General features: G+C 40.7%; 1 protein-coding gene across 1 annotated transcript in view; it reads left to right on the forward strand.

Annotated features, from left to right (window-relative positions):
* LOC129729790 (adenylate cyclase type 6) overlaps positions 1 to 19,695 on the forward strand; it is a 358,700-nt gene that overhangs the window by 262,878 nt on the left and 76,127 nt on the right. Inside the window, exon 6 of the mRNA XM_055688611.1 lies at positions 11,031 to 11,196. Within this exon, the coding sequence (XP_055544586.1) occupies positions 11,031 to 11,196 (166 nt within the window). The remainder of the gene's footprint in view (positions 1 to 11,030; positions 11,197 to 19,695) is intronic.

Here is a 19,695-nt window from a genome sequence, read left to right on the forward strand (position 1 = left end):
CTCCACGGTTGGTCCTCCACGAGCATAGTCCAGCTTTCGTGGCCCGGTCTGATCAGTGTTTTGTAGATGGTTAAATTCGTGCGACGGGGGATTTTATTCGAGCGGAGTGTCCTCCGGAGTCCAAAGTAGGCACGATTTCCTGCCATAAGGCGTCGACGAATTTCTCTGCTGGTGTCGTTGTCAGCAGTCACCAGTGAGCCCAGGTACACGAACTCGTCTACCACCTCGATTTCATCACCGCTAATATGAATTCGTGGCGGGAGGTTGACACTGTCTTCTCTGGAACCTCTTCCTCTCATGTACTTGGTCTTCGATGCGTTTATGGCCAGTCCAATTCGTCCGGCTTCAGCCTTCAGTCTGATGTACGTCTCCGTCATCTTTTCAAGGGTTCGTGCTACAATATCAATGTCATCGGCGAAGCCAAAGAGCTGAACGACCTTCTAAAAATCGTGCCACTCGTGTCGATACCAGCCCTACGTATCACACCTTCCAAAGCGATGTTGAATAGAAAGCACGATAATCCATCACCTTGCCGTAACCCTCTTCAAGATTCGAAGGGACTCGAGAGTGTCCCCGAAACTCGAACTACGCACATCACCCGATCCATCGTCGACTTGACCAACCGTGACAGTTTATACGGAAAGCCGTAATCGTGCATAATCTGCTATAGCTGGTCTCGAACGATTGTGTCTTATGCCGATTTAAAATCGATGAACAAGTGATGTGTGGGCACGTTATACTCACGGCACTTCTGTAGGACCTGCCGTACCGCGAATATTTGGTCCGTGGTGGCGCGGGCACCCATAAGTCCCGTTTGGTATTGCCCCAGGAATTCCCTTGCAAACGGTGAAAGTCGACGGCACAGAATTTGAGAGAGTACCTTGTAGGCGGCGTTCAGCAACGTGATTGCGCGGTAGTTGCAGCAATCCAACTTGTCGCCTTTTTTGTAGATGGGGCACACTGTACCCTCCATCCACTCCTCCGGAACTACCTCCTCCTCCCAAATCTTGGCAATAACCCAGTGTAGCGCCTTAGCCAGTGATTCACCACCGTGTTTTAACAGCTCGCTGGGGAGTTGGTCAGCTCCAGCGGCTTTATTGTTTTTCAGCCGGCCGATCTCCTCTCTAACCTCCTGGAGGTCAGGGGCTGGGATTCTGTCGTCATCTGCGCGTACACCGAGATCTACTACCACTCCGTCGTCGTCCTCTGCTACATCGCCATTAAGGTGCTCATCGTAGTACTGCTTCCACCTGTCAATCACCTCACACTTGTTCGTGAGAAGGTTGCCGCCCAGGTCCCTGCACATGTCGGCTTGTGGCACATAGCCTTTGCGGGAACAGTTCAGCTTCTCGTAGAACTTTCGTGTGTCATTCGCACGGAACAGTGCCTCCATCGCCTCGCGATCTCGATCTTCCTCCTGGCGCTTCTTCTTCCGTAAGACCGAGTTTTATCTGTTCCGTGCGCGTCGGTAGCGCTCCACGTTCGCCCTCGTTTGGTGTTGCAGCATTCTCGCTCGTGCTGCATTCTTCTCTTCCACTAACTGTTTGCACTCGTCGTCAAACCAGTCGTTTCTCCTGTTCGGAGCCATAGTACCAAGCGCCGCTACAGCAGTACTACCTTTGGCTGATCGAATGTCCCTCCAGCCATCTTCAAGAGTAGCTGCGCCAAGCTGCTCTTCCGTTGGTAATGCTGCTTCCAGCTGCTGCGCGTACTCCCGTGCAACCTCGGCGTCCCGTAGTTGCCCGATGTTTGGTCGCGGTGGGCGACTTTGACGCGTGTTTCGCACCGTCGAAAGTTTTGAGCGCATGCATACAGCAACAAGGTAATGGTCCGAATCAATATTCGCACTGCGGTAGGTGCGAACGTTGATGACGTCAGAGAAGAATTTATCATCGATTAGAACGTGGTCGATTTGGTTCTCCACTTGTAAGTCAGGTGATCTCCAGGTGGCTTTGTGGATGTCTTTGCGGGGGAAGAAGGTACTTCTGACTACCATACCGCGGGAGGCTGCAAAGTTCACACATCGTTGGCCGTTATCATTTGATGCGGCGTGCAGGCTATTCGGCCCTATCACCGGTCTGTACATTGCCTCCCTTCCTATCTGAGCGTTCATATCACCGATGACGATCTTAACGTCCCGTTGCGGACAGATATCATACACCTGCTCCAGCTGCGCATAAAACGCTTCTTTCTCATCGTCGGCTCTTCCTTCGTGTGGGCAGTGCACGTTGATGATGCTGTAGTTGAAGAACCGGCCCTTAATTCTCAACTTACACAACCTCGCACTGATCGGCTGCTACCCGATCACGCGTTGGCGCATCCTACCCAGCACTATAAAGCCCGTTCCAAGCTCGTTGGTAGTGCCACAGCTCTGATAAAAGGTAGCCTCTCGATGTCCGCTTTTCCATACCTTCTGTCCCGACCAGCAAAGTTCCTGCAGTGCTACGATTTCGAAGTCGCGGGGATTTAGTTCATCATATATGATCCTGTCGCAGACGTGAAAGCCTAACGATCTGCAGTTCCATGTACCGAGTTTCCAATCGTAGTCCTTATTTCGTCGCCTAGGTCTGTGTCGATTGTTCCGATGCGTATTAACTTCTTCGATATTTGCATTCGGTGTTTTTCGGGGCGGCTTGTTGGGCCTTCCCCAACCCCCTGTCTCGCCGGAGGGCCATCGTGTCAGCTCTGATTAGAGTCCGACGCTGAAACCAGGACGTTGATCAGCCGCTCCTAACATGGAGATCAGACGCTCGGGTTGGCGAAGCATTTCCTCTACCGCCGAGATATGGTTACCGCGCCAACGATCGCGTCGCACCTTCTCACTTAGCTGTTGTCGGATGACAACATTGCCCAGGTAACGCCAACCAGTTGTGTCCATGTTTTAACTGGTAGTCTATTGTATCATATGACTCGTGGAGGCGTGAGATAGGAACTTGTGAGGACCGGGGCTAAGTTTGACGCTCCTTTCAAGTTGTCGACTCACCATTTGAAGCCTGTGCGCAACTAATTTCTCACTATTTGTCAACAGATGGTGCCAGCAGCAAATGCTGGTCGATTTTGACATATCTAAGACGTGATGAACCAAAATGATACATATAATATACATATGATACCTATTAGAGTGGGGCATCGTTGGCAGAGCTGTATGCCACCACGGGTCGACGCCGCGTGACGATCGCCGAAGCACTCAATATGAGTGTGACCACTGACGGTAACCAACTGCTAAGGGTCGGACACGGGGCCTTGGATTTTTCGCAGAAGCCATAAGTACCCGGAAGCATCTCTGACGGAGCGAGTAGTGCCGCTCTCATCAATCAAACACACTAGCTCGCCTGTTGGGGCTGATGCCAGGGACTGATAGGCCTTTCAGTACGGTCCTAGTCCATTGGCTATTGGGAACCAGGTAGTAGTAGGAAGAGATCAGATCATCATAGTAGTTCTAGACAGCGACAACAGCAGTCGTCCTTCCTTAGCAGCAGCACTAGCCCTGTGGTTGGTCCCCACAATTGAGGAGCAGCGCGGTTCTTCTCAGCGTGTGTCGCTAAACTGCCATTATTCCCCCCGTGTTGGGGCAGCATGAAGATTGCCATCAGGAAATCCAATTTTGAACATCAAAATGCCTTTTTAAAGGCAAATATACAAGTCATTGAAAGTTAATAATTTTTTGACAACGCAAGCAAGCATTCTGTGTTGGATCCTAGCAATTTAAATCTGTCGCACCCGTCTAATTCATTGAATGTGAAATAGCTTCCACAGTGCATGTTGTTCGTGTGTGTGTGTGTGTGTGTGTGTGTGTGTGTGTGTGTGTGTGTGTGTGTGTGTGTGTGTGTGTGTGTGTGTGTGTGTGTGTGTGTGTGTGTGTGTGTGTGTGTGCGTGTGTGTGTGTGTGTGTGTGTGTTTACAATTCATCTCCCACTGACCGGCAGTGCTTTTATGGAAAAAACCCTATCTGCATCTATTTCTATTTGAAGCTGATATATATTCTATTTTTAATATATTACATAATATTAAGATGTTCCACAGTGCATGTTGTTCGTGTATCTTAATTCCCTCACTGTTAGGGCAGCTCAAAGGTTGCGATCAGCAACCGATTTTGAACCGCAAAATGCCTTTTTCAAGGCAAATAAACAAATAATTGAAGGTTGATAATTTTCTGGCATCAACACAAGCGGACATTCTGTGCGGGATGCAATCAAATTCTGTTGTAGTTGTCTAATTATTACTTTATTTAGTAAACCCCCCACGGTAGGGGCAGCGCGAAGGCAGCATAACCGACTTTGAATAATAAACTGCCCTGTTAGAACGCATTCACAAAAGCAGTTAGTTCGACTATGCAGAGCTAATATGATGTCGATTCAATCAATCAGCATGAACAGAATTTCGTCGTCTCTCAGCTGCCAAGTTGCAACATGACGCAACACGCAACAGCGAGCAAACGAAATCGCTTGATGTTACTAGCCGCAATACGGTTAGGGGTTAAATCGTTGCGTGTGTGAGAGCACCATCGGAGTTTATTCGCTGGATACAAAAATCAAATGCGAATTGTGGAATAATTCGTCTAAAAAACATTAGAAAATGGTACAAGTGAAAAGAAAGGCGTGGCCTATTTCGTAGCACCTTCGACTATAAAAGAGTGTTTCTGGGGAAACTAGCTACATTCATTAGTCGGAAGGTGAGCTGGATGGACCATCCGGGTTGCGCGGCCTTCAAATAAACAAATCACTTGCCCTGTGGTTGGTCACCACGTCTCAGGCCTCTGCCTGAGAACAAACGCCAACGCGAGCGATCGGGCGAGATTTTTGCCGTACATCAACCGGCACTTCCTCTAATGGAAAAGTTGGATCATTTTGTTCAGAAGAATATCACTGTCGGTAATATTACAGAGATGCGATTGCATTATATCCGATATGGAATTGAACAGTTGTTCTTTTGAGGACAAATAAAACACTTAATTTGGAGAGTTAATAGCTTTGGGAACCAGTAGCAGTATGGTAACAGCCTCAGCGGTAGGTGCAGCCGGTACTTCCATGAGGCTGATGTTATAAGGAAGTAAATGGAAGCGGCACGGCGAAACAGTTCGGGTGTGCTTAGACGCGCGTCATTTTTCGTTGTTGATATTATTCTCCACATGAAACAAAGCGCTTCCGTACGATAGCGGCGGTATTTGCGATAGATGCATTTGCCAACACTTACTCCAGTACAGCCGTGTCTAATTTTCAATGTGAAAACATCTTTCTATTGTGTTGGCCGTGCGCATTAGGCCTCTGCCAGGCTAAACGCGAAAAGCGGTGCGAACCAATTAGCCCGGCCGTAGGTTAATATACAGCCGTAAGTAGAGCTGTTTAAAGTAATTCTACTTCAACCTTACGCTCGTGGCTTTGCACACAACCCTCCTGTGATTTTTTTGCTTTGCACCAGTATTGGTTTTAGTCTCTCAGATTTAAATGGTACATTGTGGGCATAGATATTTTGCCTACCCTCGGGCAATTAGCATAACCAAAAACAAGCCTAAGTTTTCGGAAGGGCTCTACCTCTTCATCTCAATGTTTTATTGATATAAAAGCTAGATGTCAAAGGTTTGTTTCAAGCTATGTTGTGATTACTGGAAAAAGCCCTTAAACTGTAGTAGGAGTTGAAAATTGACAGGAATGACACCAGTTTACGTGAAAAATTTGAATCATAGTAGGCATCGTTGTTTGTCAGTCTAGCCTGTTCCCTGTTTTATGGACTCAGAAACTAAACCGACTACTGTAAAAAATTGCACTTAGAGGTTTTCGAGAATGAAAAATGTAACAAATATATTAGTTTTGCTCTATCTAATTAGCGTGAACAAATGGGAATAATTTGTACCCTGTAAACTTGAAAACGTCTACGATATCTGTGAAAATTTCATATACAAAGGTTTTTGGGTATGAGAACGGAGTTTTGCGATAATACTGTGTCATCTGAGACCTTGCAATATCTCAGTGGCGTAAAGTGGAGTAAAGTGGAAGGAGGGGAGTATGAGTTATGGCATCATTCAATTATTATAAATTTGATTATTTAATTCGGTACATAGTGGCTCTAAAGCAACAGATTTTGTCTATTTCATAAGCGTGGACAGGGAAGAGGTGCAGCGAGAGTGAATTTGTTCTTTGTAAACTCCAAAATACTAAACTCGATTATTATGCCAATTTGTAAACGTTGATTCTCAAATTCGAGGTATATTACCGAGCAATTAATTTGTCTGTATCACAGTGACGTAGTTTAAGGTTATATTTTTAGGTAATGGCTTTATTTATTAAGTTTAATTTGGTTGAGTGACCTCTCATTAGAATAATTTTCGTAGAAATGAAGAAGTTACGGTCTTTTAAAACTTAGGTTTGTTTTTTGGTTATGTCAATTGTTTATAGGTAGGCAGATATCTATACACACTCAATTTATCTCGGCAAACTTCCCAACAGCTGATGGAGCCCGGCGATTTTTTTAACAAATGTCAGCAATATATTTCGACGAACATTTAGCAAATATATCGATCTACCGTAAACCAGCAGGTATTAAATTTCGTTTGCCGACGTTCTTGAGAATTCTGCCGAAAATTTGTAGAAAATTTCGCTGAATTTGTCAGCTGTTGAGTTCTCGGCAATAAAATCTAAGTGTGTACCTACAAATTGAAAATCTGAGAGACTAAAACCAATTACTGGTGCAGTGTGTATGAAGTTCCTGAGAATATCGGACATTTTAACATAAAATGGATATAACTCTAAAATGCTACCAACGATTTTTTCAAAAACTTACCCAGAGATGAAGAACATCATAACGAACAAACTGGCGTTCACCGTTTTGATGGTATTTTTTGTTTGATAATAACGGTCAGCAGGAGCACCGTGCCTGGGGAAGGGAGCTTCGAGAACACAAAAAACAGTTGTTTGTGCAGGTGCGACGCGCCAAGATGGCAAAAAGACCAAACGACCAAGGAAGCACTTTGTGGGAGACCCGAGATATCCGGCCGGTATACCGGCTGCTACACCATTGAGGTAAGGGTAACACAATTGAGCCTGAACCACTGAACACACCTGGAAACGGTAGCTGGATAGCGGATAAGTCCAGTATGACGGCCATATGGACAACGAACAGGTTCCCGGTTCAGGAGATTGCGTCAACCTGGAACGAAGAATACGCTGTTGACAAGTGTTCTACTTGTGTTCTACTGCAGTTGCTACGCTCGGTCCCGTTAGTCTATCGAAAGGTTCGCTCAAATGGTCGACCTCGTAACCATGTAGCTGACTGGTCAAACGTCGTTGGTGGCGGCGGGTGACTTCAACGCTTGGACTGTTGAGTGGGGAAGTCGCTGTACGAACCAGAGGGGTCAGATCTGATGGAAGCTTTGGCAATGCTCAACCTAGACCTGGCCAACGTTAGAACCAAGACTACATTCACAGAAGTAGTACTTAGTCGATCATTGACGTGACGTGGTGGGTAGACAACAGCTACTCCAATAGCGACCACCAGTTGGTTCGCTATAGTGTAGATCACAACGTGAGGCGGCAAGCGACAAGTAGAGCCAACATTCCAACCGTCCGCGAATGGAAGACATCGCATTTTGAATTCGAGGTATTTGAGGAGGCAATAAAGACGGAGGATGCAACGTGCACCAACCGAGGAACTTAGGGTAGAGCGCCGTGTAGCATTTCGGTCTGCAAGATCAGCGCTAAGGAATGCGATTGAGGCGAGCAGTAGGGCTTGTTTTGATAGACTATGCACGAGTGCCATCAAGACTACCATCAGAGATGACTGTCTTTTCCCGGAGAGGTGGAAGCGACAGAAACTGGTCCTATTGCCGAAGGGTGCAAAACCATCAGGCGACCCATCGGCCTACAAACCTATCTGTCTGCTGGACACTGCCGGCAAGGTGCTCAAGAGGATTATCCTTCACGAGAGTGAGGCCGATGCTATAATGAAAGTCAGGTGGTGCGAAACACGTTTCTTCTCACGTGGGGAATAATAGCAACAATTGGAAAATATATGAAACAGTTTGATTCGCATTCAATCAGGCATCGGCCGAAGAAAAAGAAGAAATGAAGAAGTACGAGTCCAACATCATCGATCAGCAGACTGTCAACAGCGCAGGCCAAACCAACAGGACAGCCTCAAAATAAACAAACTAGGTTATCATGTCCAAACGAACAAAATACATGCACAAGAATGAACTGTCGTGTTCAACACAACAGCTTAGTTGCCTATGTAAGCTTTAGCTGTATGTGAGCTCTCTTAAGTAGCTTATTCATGAGGCTGTTATAATAAAAACGAGAGCTCATTAATTAGTATAGTATCGCACCGCAGTACTTTCCCGAAGCCTGTCCTCAACAAACTGGTGAAGTACACAGACGCACAGTGGCAGGTTTCTGAACAAAAGTCGGAAAAAACCTAACAGTCTTTTTGAAATGATTGGAAATAACATATTATTACAGCTTTGGGGTAAAGAACTCATTTCTAATGTCAGAAATTGTTGAAAATAGCAATTTACGTACCTAAAGTGCCATTAGACCTTACTCATGATCAGATTTTTTTTTTTGCTCCAATCATGCTTAAAATTTTAATTGGGGAACCGCTCTTATATTCATCTCAAAATCTATATTTATCTTATTACTCTTTGTCGAAAAAAAAATTTAAAAGTAAAAGTAGTTTTATTTTGCCTCTCGATTCAGTCGAGTAGTCGGAAGTTAAGAGCGATGAGAAGAGTGAAATAAAAGCGACGGGAAGAATATAGGTGCTAAGATGAATATTGGGGTGGTGCCCTTATTTGTTCTTCATCGAAAAACTTTAGAATCGTATTTTTTCGTTTGGTTCATAGGGTACTCCTTTTTGAATAAGGGTGGTGCGAAAATCGTCATAATTCAATTTATTTTGACAAATTTGTAGCTTTTAAGCCGTTTGACCAATTCAAGATCTTTCAAGACGAGTTAAAGGTCTTTTAGGGAAAATTATGAGATCGCACGATAGTTTATTTCATTTTATTTTTTTTGTATATATTCTCTCTTTATACATCTTGTAGTACTGAAAGCGGTTTTTAAGTTTATATAAAAATGCTTGAGATTACTGAAAAAAACTTCATTTATACTTCCCAGTCAAACATTTTGTTTGAATATACGAAACTGAATATTTCTCGACTGACCACCATACGTCTCCATAGTTTTATTTTCAAAATAACTTCCTATGAGCAACGATGTGCAAAACAGGACCCAAAAATATGAAAAGTACAATAAATTTCCCGTTGATTGTTGGTTATACGATCGTTGCGCTCTTTGAAATATTGTCAGGAAAAAACCAAAAATGACCTTACTATACTTCATTTTTTTCACAAATATTGAAAATATTTATATTTCGTTAACAGTCAATCCTACAATAACTCTATGTCAATTGATGATATAAACTGTTTTAGAAGAAACGAATTTGCATGGACCATTTATTTGAAAGATGGACATCCGCACTATCCGTAGGAAGGAGAATAAAGCTATCTGAATACATTTCCGAATAGATATTTTTATGCCGAAAAAAATTGTCAAAAATATGAACTCTGTAGGACTAACTGTTTAGGAGTTATGAGGTTTTGTCGTACCAACGGATCAATTTGCCCCACTTTGCGGTAGACAAAAAAATTTAACAGAAAGCAAATTTTAACGTTGGTGTAAAGGAAAAGTACATAGGTTTATTAAACATAAATGCAGCTTCAAATATTCATATGGTCTCTTTTATTAAATATTCGTACCCGACTAAAGGTTTCTCTTTTTATCCTAGAGTTGAACCTTTAAGTCGCAGAATTGTAGAACCACAAAGAACACTGCCGTCACTGTCTGCCGTTCTGCGTAACTGAGTTCATTTTATATTATTTCCTAGTGAAATCTTCCACCCCTATAGACTGTTGCACCGACCGACATCCTTTGTCTGATGACAGCAAAAGGAAGCTCGGTTTGCCTTCATTCCTCATCGGCTGGTGCCGGTGAAATATGTCCCTCACTCTGGAGACTCGTTTGCCAATGCAAACACGCTTAAGCGTTTCCAAAGATGTTGACAAACAGTAGGTACCTACCTATCGTCGTCAGTGTGCTACAACATTAGAGGCTGCCGTAGGTGCGCCGCCGTGCTGCGTTGTTCGTGAGCAGCATGAAAGTCGTCTTCCGGGCAGAGGACGTCTACAGTTATTTTCGGAATGCCACGGAACTTATTCTCTACACACCGAAGAACAAACGGTGGGGCCGGAAATTCTTCGTTTGCGAGTAGAAGATTTTCAAATGACAATTGCATCCTAATAGTACAAGCGCAACAACGCTGATAGTACTGCTGCGTGACGTAAAGTGGGACGTAATTGTTACGTTCGCTCGAGTTGTTCTGTTCTGTTCTATTTAAAATGCGGTGAAACCCCACACAGCTCCGTACAAAGAAACAAGTTCCTGAATTCACTTTCTGCACACTGTGGCAAACGTGAAACAACTTTAGGGACAATGTTTTGTTTCTATTGAGGAATTTTAGAATCTTAAGGAGTTCTGGATACTGTAAATCTGAAATTACTGGAAAGATTTATTCTCGGATTTAAATTACCGGAGCATTGAATTCACAAAGCATCACAACATTACGCGAGGGCGTTTCAAACAATCCTGGAGCTTGGTTTGCATGAATTAGTACTGGATGACTTACATTCGTCTGCAACGGTAATCAAGTTGGATAGAGCTATTCCAGCATTTTGTTAGAGCTCCTTGAAATAATTGATGAAGATGCGGAATGGTGTCAAGATCAAAGCGCCTTACTAGAATAGGAAAGTAGCAGGACACAAACAACAAACAACAATTAAGTAGCACATAAATTATACAGGCACTTAAATCTGCTAGACAACGGTTAATTACTCAGCTGATACAAATCAAAGCGAGCAAAACGTGTGATTGCTATCAGCTGCCTTCACTATACCGACATGTACCTAATAAACACGAGCTCACATGTTCTTTTTTCGGTTTCCGCTTTATTTCCTTTTTGTCTTTCCCTCTCTGTTGATCCAGGTGGAGATGTTGTATCAGCGCTACTTCCTCCGGATGAACCAAAGCAATGCAGTGCACATCGTGTGGCTCCTGTTAGGATTAATTTTCATCTTAGCGTTAATACATCTGGTGTTTACCTTCATCCTGCAGCAGTCGCTGGAGAGCTGCCACGGGTTCGTTGGAATCGGTAAGTCCTGAGACTAAAGTACATAGTACACACACTTATCCTCTTACGCACCCATCCACTCACTCACGAGAAACCTAGATTGATAAATAATAAGAAACTCTGTGAGGCTTTCCTCCCCCAACAACGGGTGGAAAACGAGAAAATACGTTTTGATTATGTTATTAGTTTAACACCAACTTTGTGATGCTGTCGGTGTATTTTACTCTCCGTCCGTTTTTTTGCCGCTGTCAGTTTCTTGTTTCTGTCTGGTCGCTACTCAGAAATGAAACGCTGCGATGAACGACGTTGTGATCGTGAATCTGCTCGGGTGTGCGGTGCGACAGTTTATCCAGTAGTTTTTCCCATCGGCTAGCCGTGGGACGGTTTGGTGCGCGTGGGAAAGCACGAGGAAAACTCATCAGCACGTCAGCTCAAGTTGGATTCAGTACCAGAAATCCCCCCGTCCCCTTCATGTTCACTTTAGCCGCCAGCAATTTCGGACCGGTGGTTCAGTCTTTGAGCACATTGTTTGAATATTAGTTTCGTCATACCTACTTTATGCTATTTTGCGAAGTTTTTCCGTTGTTTGCTATTCTCACAAACTAACAGGTATTGCTGTGATTCTGACGACAGTCACAGACATCGGTCGGTATTTTGTACAGTTGGAATTTTCACTAACATCTGCTGGAGATAGTCAACCCAAACAACCCACTGCTGAACTGTTTTCCGTTAGTTTCTGGTAACAAATAACAATTGTAGAGTATTCAAACCACCTTCGCTGGTAGCATATTTCTGGGAAACAACCCGCTTGTGCCGGATCTAGTTTTGTTTATTAAAAATATTTGCTGTTCATGCAAGATACACATGTGGAAATACACTTACGCTAGGTACGAGCCAATAGCTCCAAGGGTTGCTGTTCTGAGATGTGTTTTTGATATTTATATGCAGCGAATAACTACATTTAATTAAATTCCGGATCTAGTGCATTCGTTTTGCTATCACGGATGGGTTTTACAAACACTTTAATTTTCCTTTCTACTGACAATTGAGCTTCAAATCTTAGATCATGTTTTTGATTATTATTCATTTTCTATTCCGCTCCTTTATCACACCGTGTGTAAAAATCGGATACTATTTAAAAATTCCAAAATTTAAATATCACACATTAGCAAATGTTTTGGAATAAACACTCCCTCAGTTAGCATCAAGGATGGAAAAAATCGTGTCGCATAACAATCATTCGGGTTTTTTTTCTGAACTTGCTCTCCATAAGCTTTCAATCCCAGCAAACCATCGCTAATAAAAGTTACACATTCTCACGCATGCAAGAGACAACTTATAGCAAAGAAATATATGGTAGCTTTCTTTGATGATTTTGTTTCAGTATTGCCTGCTTTAGGTGGAGCGAGCAACATATAGCGAGTGTTTCACGACAGAATCGTAAACGATTGCACTCGAGTGATCGCAACAATTCTTTCAAATGTTAGTTGCTTGCAGGCGTAATTCGGCTACACCACGTCGTGCTTTCACCGTAATATACCGCGATGATTCTTAGTGATTTCAAATATCACATGCTAATGCACCATGCTACCATTTCCGTAAGCATTGATGATACCTACTTGCTCCGGTAAGCAAACAGTTGAACGCAATTGAACGTTCATTTGGATTCATAATTTTGTATCACTGACGATAATCTCTCAAAGATTCTCGCGATGCCGTTGAATGCAAGTGAACTTGGATACAATAAATACTATCGTGTATGTATCATTCAGTCTCCTCTTATGGTATTCGGAACTTTTTTAAGCGAAAAACAATCAGCAGCGTTTCTATGGAAAACTTGTACGCGAGTGGAAACAATTGCACGATACCTAATGAATCAAAGAACACATTTGCATGAAATACTGCTAGTGAGTGAAAATTTCCGTACTTGGTTAGCATCACAACTTCCAACTCTGTCAGAAACTGTTCATGAGTCCAACCGCTTTAACCTCTTCCAAGTTAAAGAAGGAAATGAAAGAGTCTCTCTCTCCGTCAATTGAAATAGTCATCAATTTCATTTGAAACGATCCGATGAACAACAGACGGGAAAGTGAGAAAAAAGTGATTCGATGACAGCAGCCGGGAGGAATCAAGTGAAAATGAAACTGTTCGAATCGAAATGACAGCGCAAAATAATCAGTTTCATTGTTTTGTTTCAAAATTGTTGAGCCCTGGCGGCAACACCCACGAGCAGGGCACAGCTTTTATTATGATGGGTGAACTGCAGAAGCGCGTGATTGGGTGGTGGCCAATAGACAACAGAATGTGCAAGTTGAGGATTAGAGGCCGTTTCTTCAACGTGAGCATAATTAACGTGCACAGCCCTCATCTAGGAAGTAACGACGACGATAAGGACGCCTTTAATGCGCAGCTAGAGCGTGCATACGATAGCTGCCCATAACATGACGTCAAAATCGTTATCGGAGATCTTAACATCCAGGAAGGCCAGGAGGAGGAATTTAGACTGGTTATTGGGAAGTTCAGCGCTCTCCGGCTTACGAACGAAAACGGCTTTCGACTAGTTGACTTCGCTGCCTTCAAGAACATGGCCATACGTAGTACTTACTTTCAGCATACCTTCCCATATCGGTACACCTGGAGATCACCACAACAGACCGAATCACAAATCGATCACGTTTTGATTGATGGAAGGCACTCGTCTTTCGCCGTCTCTCGTAGTGCTGGGACTATCCGGATTAAAATATCCGGATATCCGACCTCGGATATCGGACAAATATCCAAAATCCGGATCAATCGGAAATCCGGATATTATCCGACAGGATATCCGGATTTTCGGATAGTCGGATATCCGGATATCGTATCCGAACATAATTTAATGAGAATTATGTAAATAAATACTTACGAGGGGATGGGGGATTGTGGAAAAAGCCATTTTTCGCGTAACATTTCATTAGAACGGGCCTAAAAGCTAGAAAAAAAATCCGATTATCCGTAGGATTCAGGTTGTTCCGGAAGTGGCCAATGCAGCCTATATTAGGAAATATTTTTTTTTGTAAGATTCCTGATGAAAAATCCTGAAGATAGAAGTGTCGCACGCTTTATTTGATGCAAAAATGTAAATGTCCCAATTCCGGGTTCCTCCGGGGAATATGGATCGCTCCGGGAGTGGCCAACGTAATCTGTATTTAAAAAAATATGACTTCTTGATGGTTCCTGATGAAAAGTCTTGAAGGTAGAAGCGTCGGACGCTTTATTTGATGCAAAAATGTAAATGTCCCAATTCCGGGTTCCTCCGGGGAATCTGGATCGTTCCGGGAGTGGCCAACGTAATCTGTATTTAAAAAAATATGTCTTTTGGATGATTCCTGATGAAAAATCCTGAAGATAGAGGTGTCGCATGCTATATTTTGATGCAGAAATGTGAATTCTCACACTACGGGTTCCTTCGGGGCCTCCAGGTCGTTCCGGAAGTGGCCAATGCAGCCTATATTCAGATATATGTCTTTTAAAAGATTCCTGATAAAAAATCCTGAAGATAGAGGTGTAACACGCTATATTTGGTGCAACAACGTAAATGTCCCCTACTAAAGGTTCCTCTGAGGACTTCCGGATGAAAAATAGCCATTTCTCGATGAGTTCTTGGCCGATTTCGGATCTTGATGAACCATTCGCTTCAGAAATGATTTTGTCATCTATGCCAATGATGCAAATGGGCATTTTTATCAGGTAACCCATTACCAAATCCATCCAAAAATTAGCAGGTTTGACATGCCTACCGGAACTCAGGAATATTTCCTATATCCGGTGACCTAGGCCAGATCTGGGGTCAGAAAATGAAACTTCAAAAGTTTTCCAGTTCAATGGTGTTCGAATTATTAAAATCGAATAACGTTTAGCAAAGCTATGGCATTTCAAATTTCATCAAAATTTTGCCTATCCTACTTATTTTGACTATCCCCTGTATGTCTCAGCAGCAGCGCGGTTCTATCCAGTGTGTGTGTTAGAGTGCCTTTATTCCCACACTGTCTAGGCAGAACAAAGGTTGCGATCAACATATACGATTTTAAACAGCAGACTGCCTTTCTCAATGCAACTAAACAAGTAATTGAAGATTATTCATTTTTTCGAAAAGTCTCGGGCGCTGGACTTTAGAAGGAATAGCTTTCTTATACTGTACAGTCAGTTATATCAAATTTTTTTATTGGCGAATTGGAGGCTGATAGCACTCCAATAGCACGTGAGAAGTACGGGGATTGATGCTATCGTGACGATTTGAGAAATTGCTTAGATGAAATAGGTTGATAGACATGGAATTTTTCACAACCACGTGAAGGGTTTCGTCATATATTCGGTACTATAGCACGGCACAAAACGTACAAAGAGTTATATTATTAGTAGCATGCAGGCGTTCATTCAACTAGGAGTTTTTTAGTAAAGCGGGCAATGTATGCAGTTTGCGAGGATGCGAAAATGAACGGGAATAGAAGGTGTGACTTTTAGGCTTAGAAAAAATTTTCCCTCGTTCAGACGGGACTCGAACCCGCAATCTCCGTTGTCTCCGGCAAGGTGTTTTGGCCAATTAAACTACTGGGAAAGGTATAAATAGTTCTGAACCAAAGTCGAATCACCCTCTACTATTGTGTTCCCGTATCTCAGCACGCCAACGATGAACTGCACACACTGCCCGGTGGGAGTTTATTTTTTATAACTGAGAGAGTGATCTCTTCACGCACACAGTGTGTAATGACTTATTATATCTACAGCGGCGCAAGCGATGAGACACCTCAGTCGGTGGCTAGACTCCGAACGCGTACCACGGAAAAGCTCCGTTGGCTAGATTTACTTTACGAACTAATTTCATTTTTGTCATATGACTTACATTTTAAGTTTTAGTAAAGCGGGCAATGTATGCAGTTTGCGAGGATGCGGAAATGAACGGGAATAGAAGGTGTGATTTTTAGGCTTAGAAAAAAATTGCCCTGCATACATTGCATACATGCTGCATACATTGCCCGCTTTACTGAAACTTAAAATGTAAGTCATATGACAAAAATTAAATTAGTTCGTAAAGTAGGAGTTTTTTGATTTGGGCTAGCAATAGTGGATTTTATGACGTAGTTTTACGTCGGTTATGCGGTCGTGTCTTGGATACAACCTCCTACTTTTTTCTTTGGTTTTCATGTTTCTTATTGCTGCATAACACTTTTTCTATCTATATTTTTTCTATTCATATTTCTGTCTTTCATTTTATGAAGAAATATTTGAGCAAATCTATTAAAATAATAGAAAAACTATATGGAAAATGGGATATTTTTCATATACTTTTCTTCTATTTTTTTCAATTTTCCCATGCATTTACTTCCTATTGTTTCGTTTCATATTACTTTCATGTTGTTATTTCTCATATTTCGTTTTTTTCGACTACCCTCTATGCATTTTTCGTTGGTATTAACGTATAAGCGTTTTTCAATTCTTTTTCATATGCTCCATTTTTTTATTTTGTTCGCTATTTATTCTCCAATTTCATGTTTCTTTGCTAATTTGGTTTTTTTTGCTTTTTATTGTATCTTGTTCTTCTCCTGTTGTTCGCTTGTATATAATTTCCTTTTCCAGTGTTCGTTTTTTGCACTTTCTAGTTCCTTTAGTCTTTTCTTCCGTCACTTTTCATTATTTCTTTTTCGTTTTTTTTTTCATATTTACTAATCTTATTGTACTTCACTACAACATTTACTCGTGTTCTTTTCTGTTTTTTTTCATCTATATGCTTCAATTCGCATTTACTTCTGCATTTATCTTTGCATTTACTTCTTCTTTTTTTTATTTACTTTTTTCCGTATTCATTTTCTATATATTTTTTTTATTATCATGTTTCCTTCATCTCTATACTAGGCCCATTTCCAATTTTCGTTTCCAGTTTCCTTATATATATATATATATATATATATATCTATATATATATATATATATATATATATATATATATATATATATATATATATATATATATATATATATATATATATATATATATATATATATATATATATATATATATATATATATATATATATATATATATATATATATATATACATATATATATATATATATATATATATATATATATATATATATATATATATATGTATATATATATATATATATATATATATATATATATATATATATATATATATATATATATATATATATATATATATATATATATTCCCCTCCATAGGTTATAGAAAATTGGTTTCGCGTACTTTTGACACCTAACCATCAACAATTTTGTATCAACGAAAACAAAAAATTTGTGCTTCCATACAACCAAATATCTTAAAATAACAATATAGTTCACTCTCTAATTTCCAATATATTTCCGTAAAAACAGACAGGGAACACCCCCTCTTGTGGTGAAAAAGGTAACTAAACTCATTGCACAGTGGTACAGTAAGGCAATTTATGCGGACATAAGCTTTTCGTTGCGATTTTGGTTTGCGATTTAAAGCCATAGTTTTTGTAAAAAGTTGTTTCTTATACATAGTCCTCTATTTATGTGTGAATGAAAATTAGGGTGGTCCTAAAATCAACGAAATAAAAACAAACTAACTTGGTTTTATTTGCATAAATAATTGTAAACCAACTAATTCTAAACCTTTTCGCTCTATTTTTCAATTCAAATTTGAAAACAAAGTTTTCTTCGGTAACTTTAATCAAAAATACACCAATTTTGACGAAAAAACATTGTCGATATATTGTACAGATGGACTATTCACTATTTCTATTTTAAAAATAGGCCCTTTTGATATATTGATGTTTCCGTTTAGGGCAAATATAAATAATTTTTTTTTTGTATCATATGAAAGAACAAATATTGTATAAATATTGTGAAGAAATACCGAAATTTGCTTAAAATTAGTTGATCTACAACTGTGCCGATGAATGTATACATTTATTTCTGCAAATATAAAAGTTAGTATTTTTATTTAGTCGATTTCAGGACCACTCTAATTTTCATTTGCACATAAAAAATAGACTAAATATAAGAAACAAGTTCTTAGAAAAAATTTTACTCTAAAACCACAAAATCGCATCGAAAAACTCATGTCCGCCTACATTGCCTTACTGTACCACTGTACATTGTTGTTAAATTTCTGTGAGCGTGTGACCGACATTTTCACACACGAAACTGAATTTACTCAATTTTAGATTTAGTTGACTCAATTTCATACTTTCACAGAAAAAAATATGTTGCAGATTTCGTGCGTATATTGTTGGTTTGTAAAACTAACGCCGTTCCGGGAGTTAAATATTGATAATATATTGTGATGTAGCTTATCGAGGCACAAAGAAGAAATATTCAAATAATCAGGCCACGACGTGTAAATGGTAAACTAATCCCAAGTTGCTATAGACGTGGTTCCCTGTGTAACTTCACTTGTTCAGATCACGGGATAGCAACTACGAAATGTGCGGCCGTCAAGCTCAAGCTCAATAATCAGGCCACGAAGTGTACAATGAAATGAATGTTTCAATTACCTCGTGGAAAAGATAAAAGGAGAAACCGCACAATGATTGTCAATAGTCGTATATGGTTGTTGTGCAACTTTTAGCTTAGATGACACTTGGATGTTCTATCAATTTAACAATTTAAGGATGGATACATATCATGTTGTAATTGGTTTAAAAGCTTTATTATATTATATATAAAAGATATTCAACAAAACAAACATAATTAGTGATAACAACTGTTATACAATAACTATTATTTAATGTTTAGTTTTCTTTGTTTTGAAAGTATTTTTTGTTTTTTTTATCCCTCCGAATTTTTTGCTCTCGAGTTCTAATCTTCGTATTCATCACTTGCAGCTTTGCTTTAACCAGCTTATTTATGTATTTACTAGCTGACCCGGCAAACTTCGTCCCGCCTATTTTTGTGTTTAATTTACTAATTCTCAACATTCCAAATTCATTGATTTCTTGCGATTTGTTTATATCGTTTGAAATTATTGGTCGTAGTATTCGGCTGTTTTCCAGAAGTTGCCATCTCACAATTCAAAATGGTGTCTGAGGTCAATTTTTAGCTCCATGCATTATTCTGGTTAAAGAAACACTCATATTGGGTGGTATTTGGTCACTTTAGGCTATTTTCCAGAAACCGGAAGTCACCACCCTGGATTTTAAAATGGCATTTGGAGACAATTTCTGGCCCCTGAGCGTCATTCTGGTTTAAGAAACACCAATAATAGGTGTTATTTAGTCATTTTCGGCTGTTTTCCAGAAACCGGGAGTCACCATCTTAGAATTCAAAATGGTGTCTGTGGTCGATTCTAGCTCCTGCGTATCATTCTGGTATCGAAGCATCTCACATTGGATGGAAATCGGCCGGTTGAAGAAATACCCATATTGGGTGGTATTTGGTCATTTTCGGCAGTTTCCCATTCACCGGAGGTCGTCATCTTACAATTCATAATGTTGTCTGAGGTCGATTTGTAGCTTCAGTGCAGCATAACAATC

Source organism: Wyeomyia smithii, chromosome 3 (genome assembly GCF_029784165.1).
Source record: "Wyeomyia smithii strain HCP4-BCI-WySm-NY-G18 chromosome 3, ASM2978416v1, whole genome shotgun sequence".
NCBI classification, from domain to species: Eukaryota; Metazoa; Arthropoda; class Insecta; order Diptera; family Culicidae; genus Wyeomyia; species Wyeomyia smithii.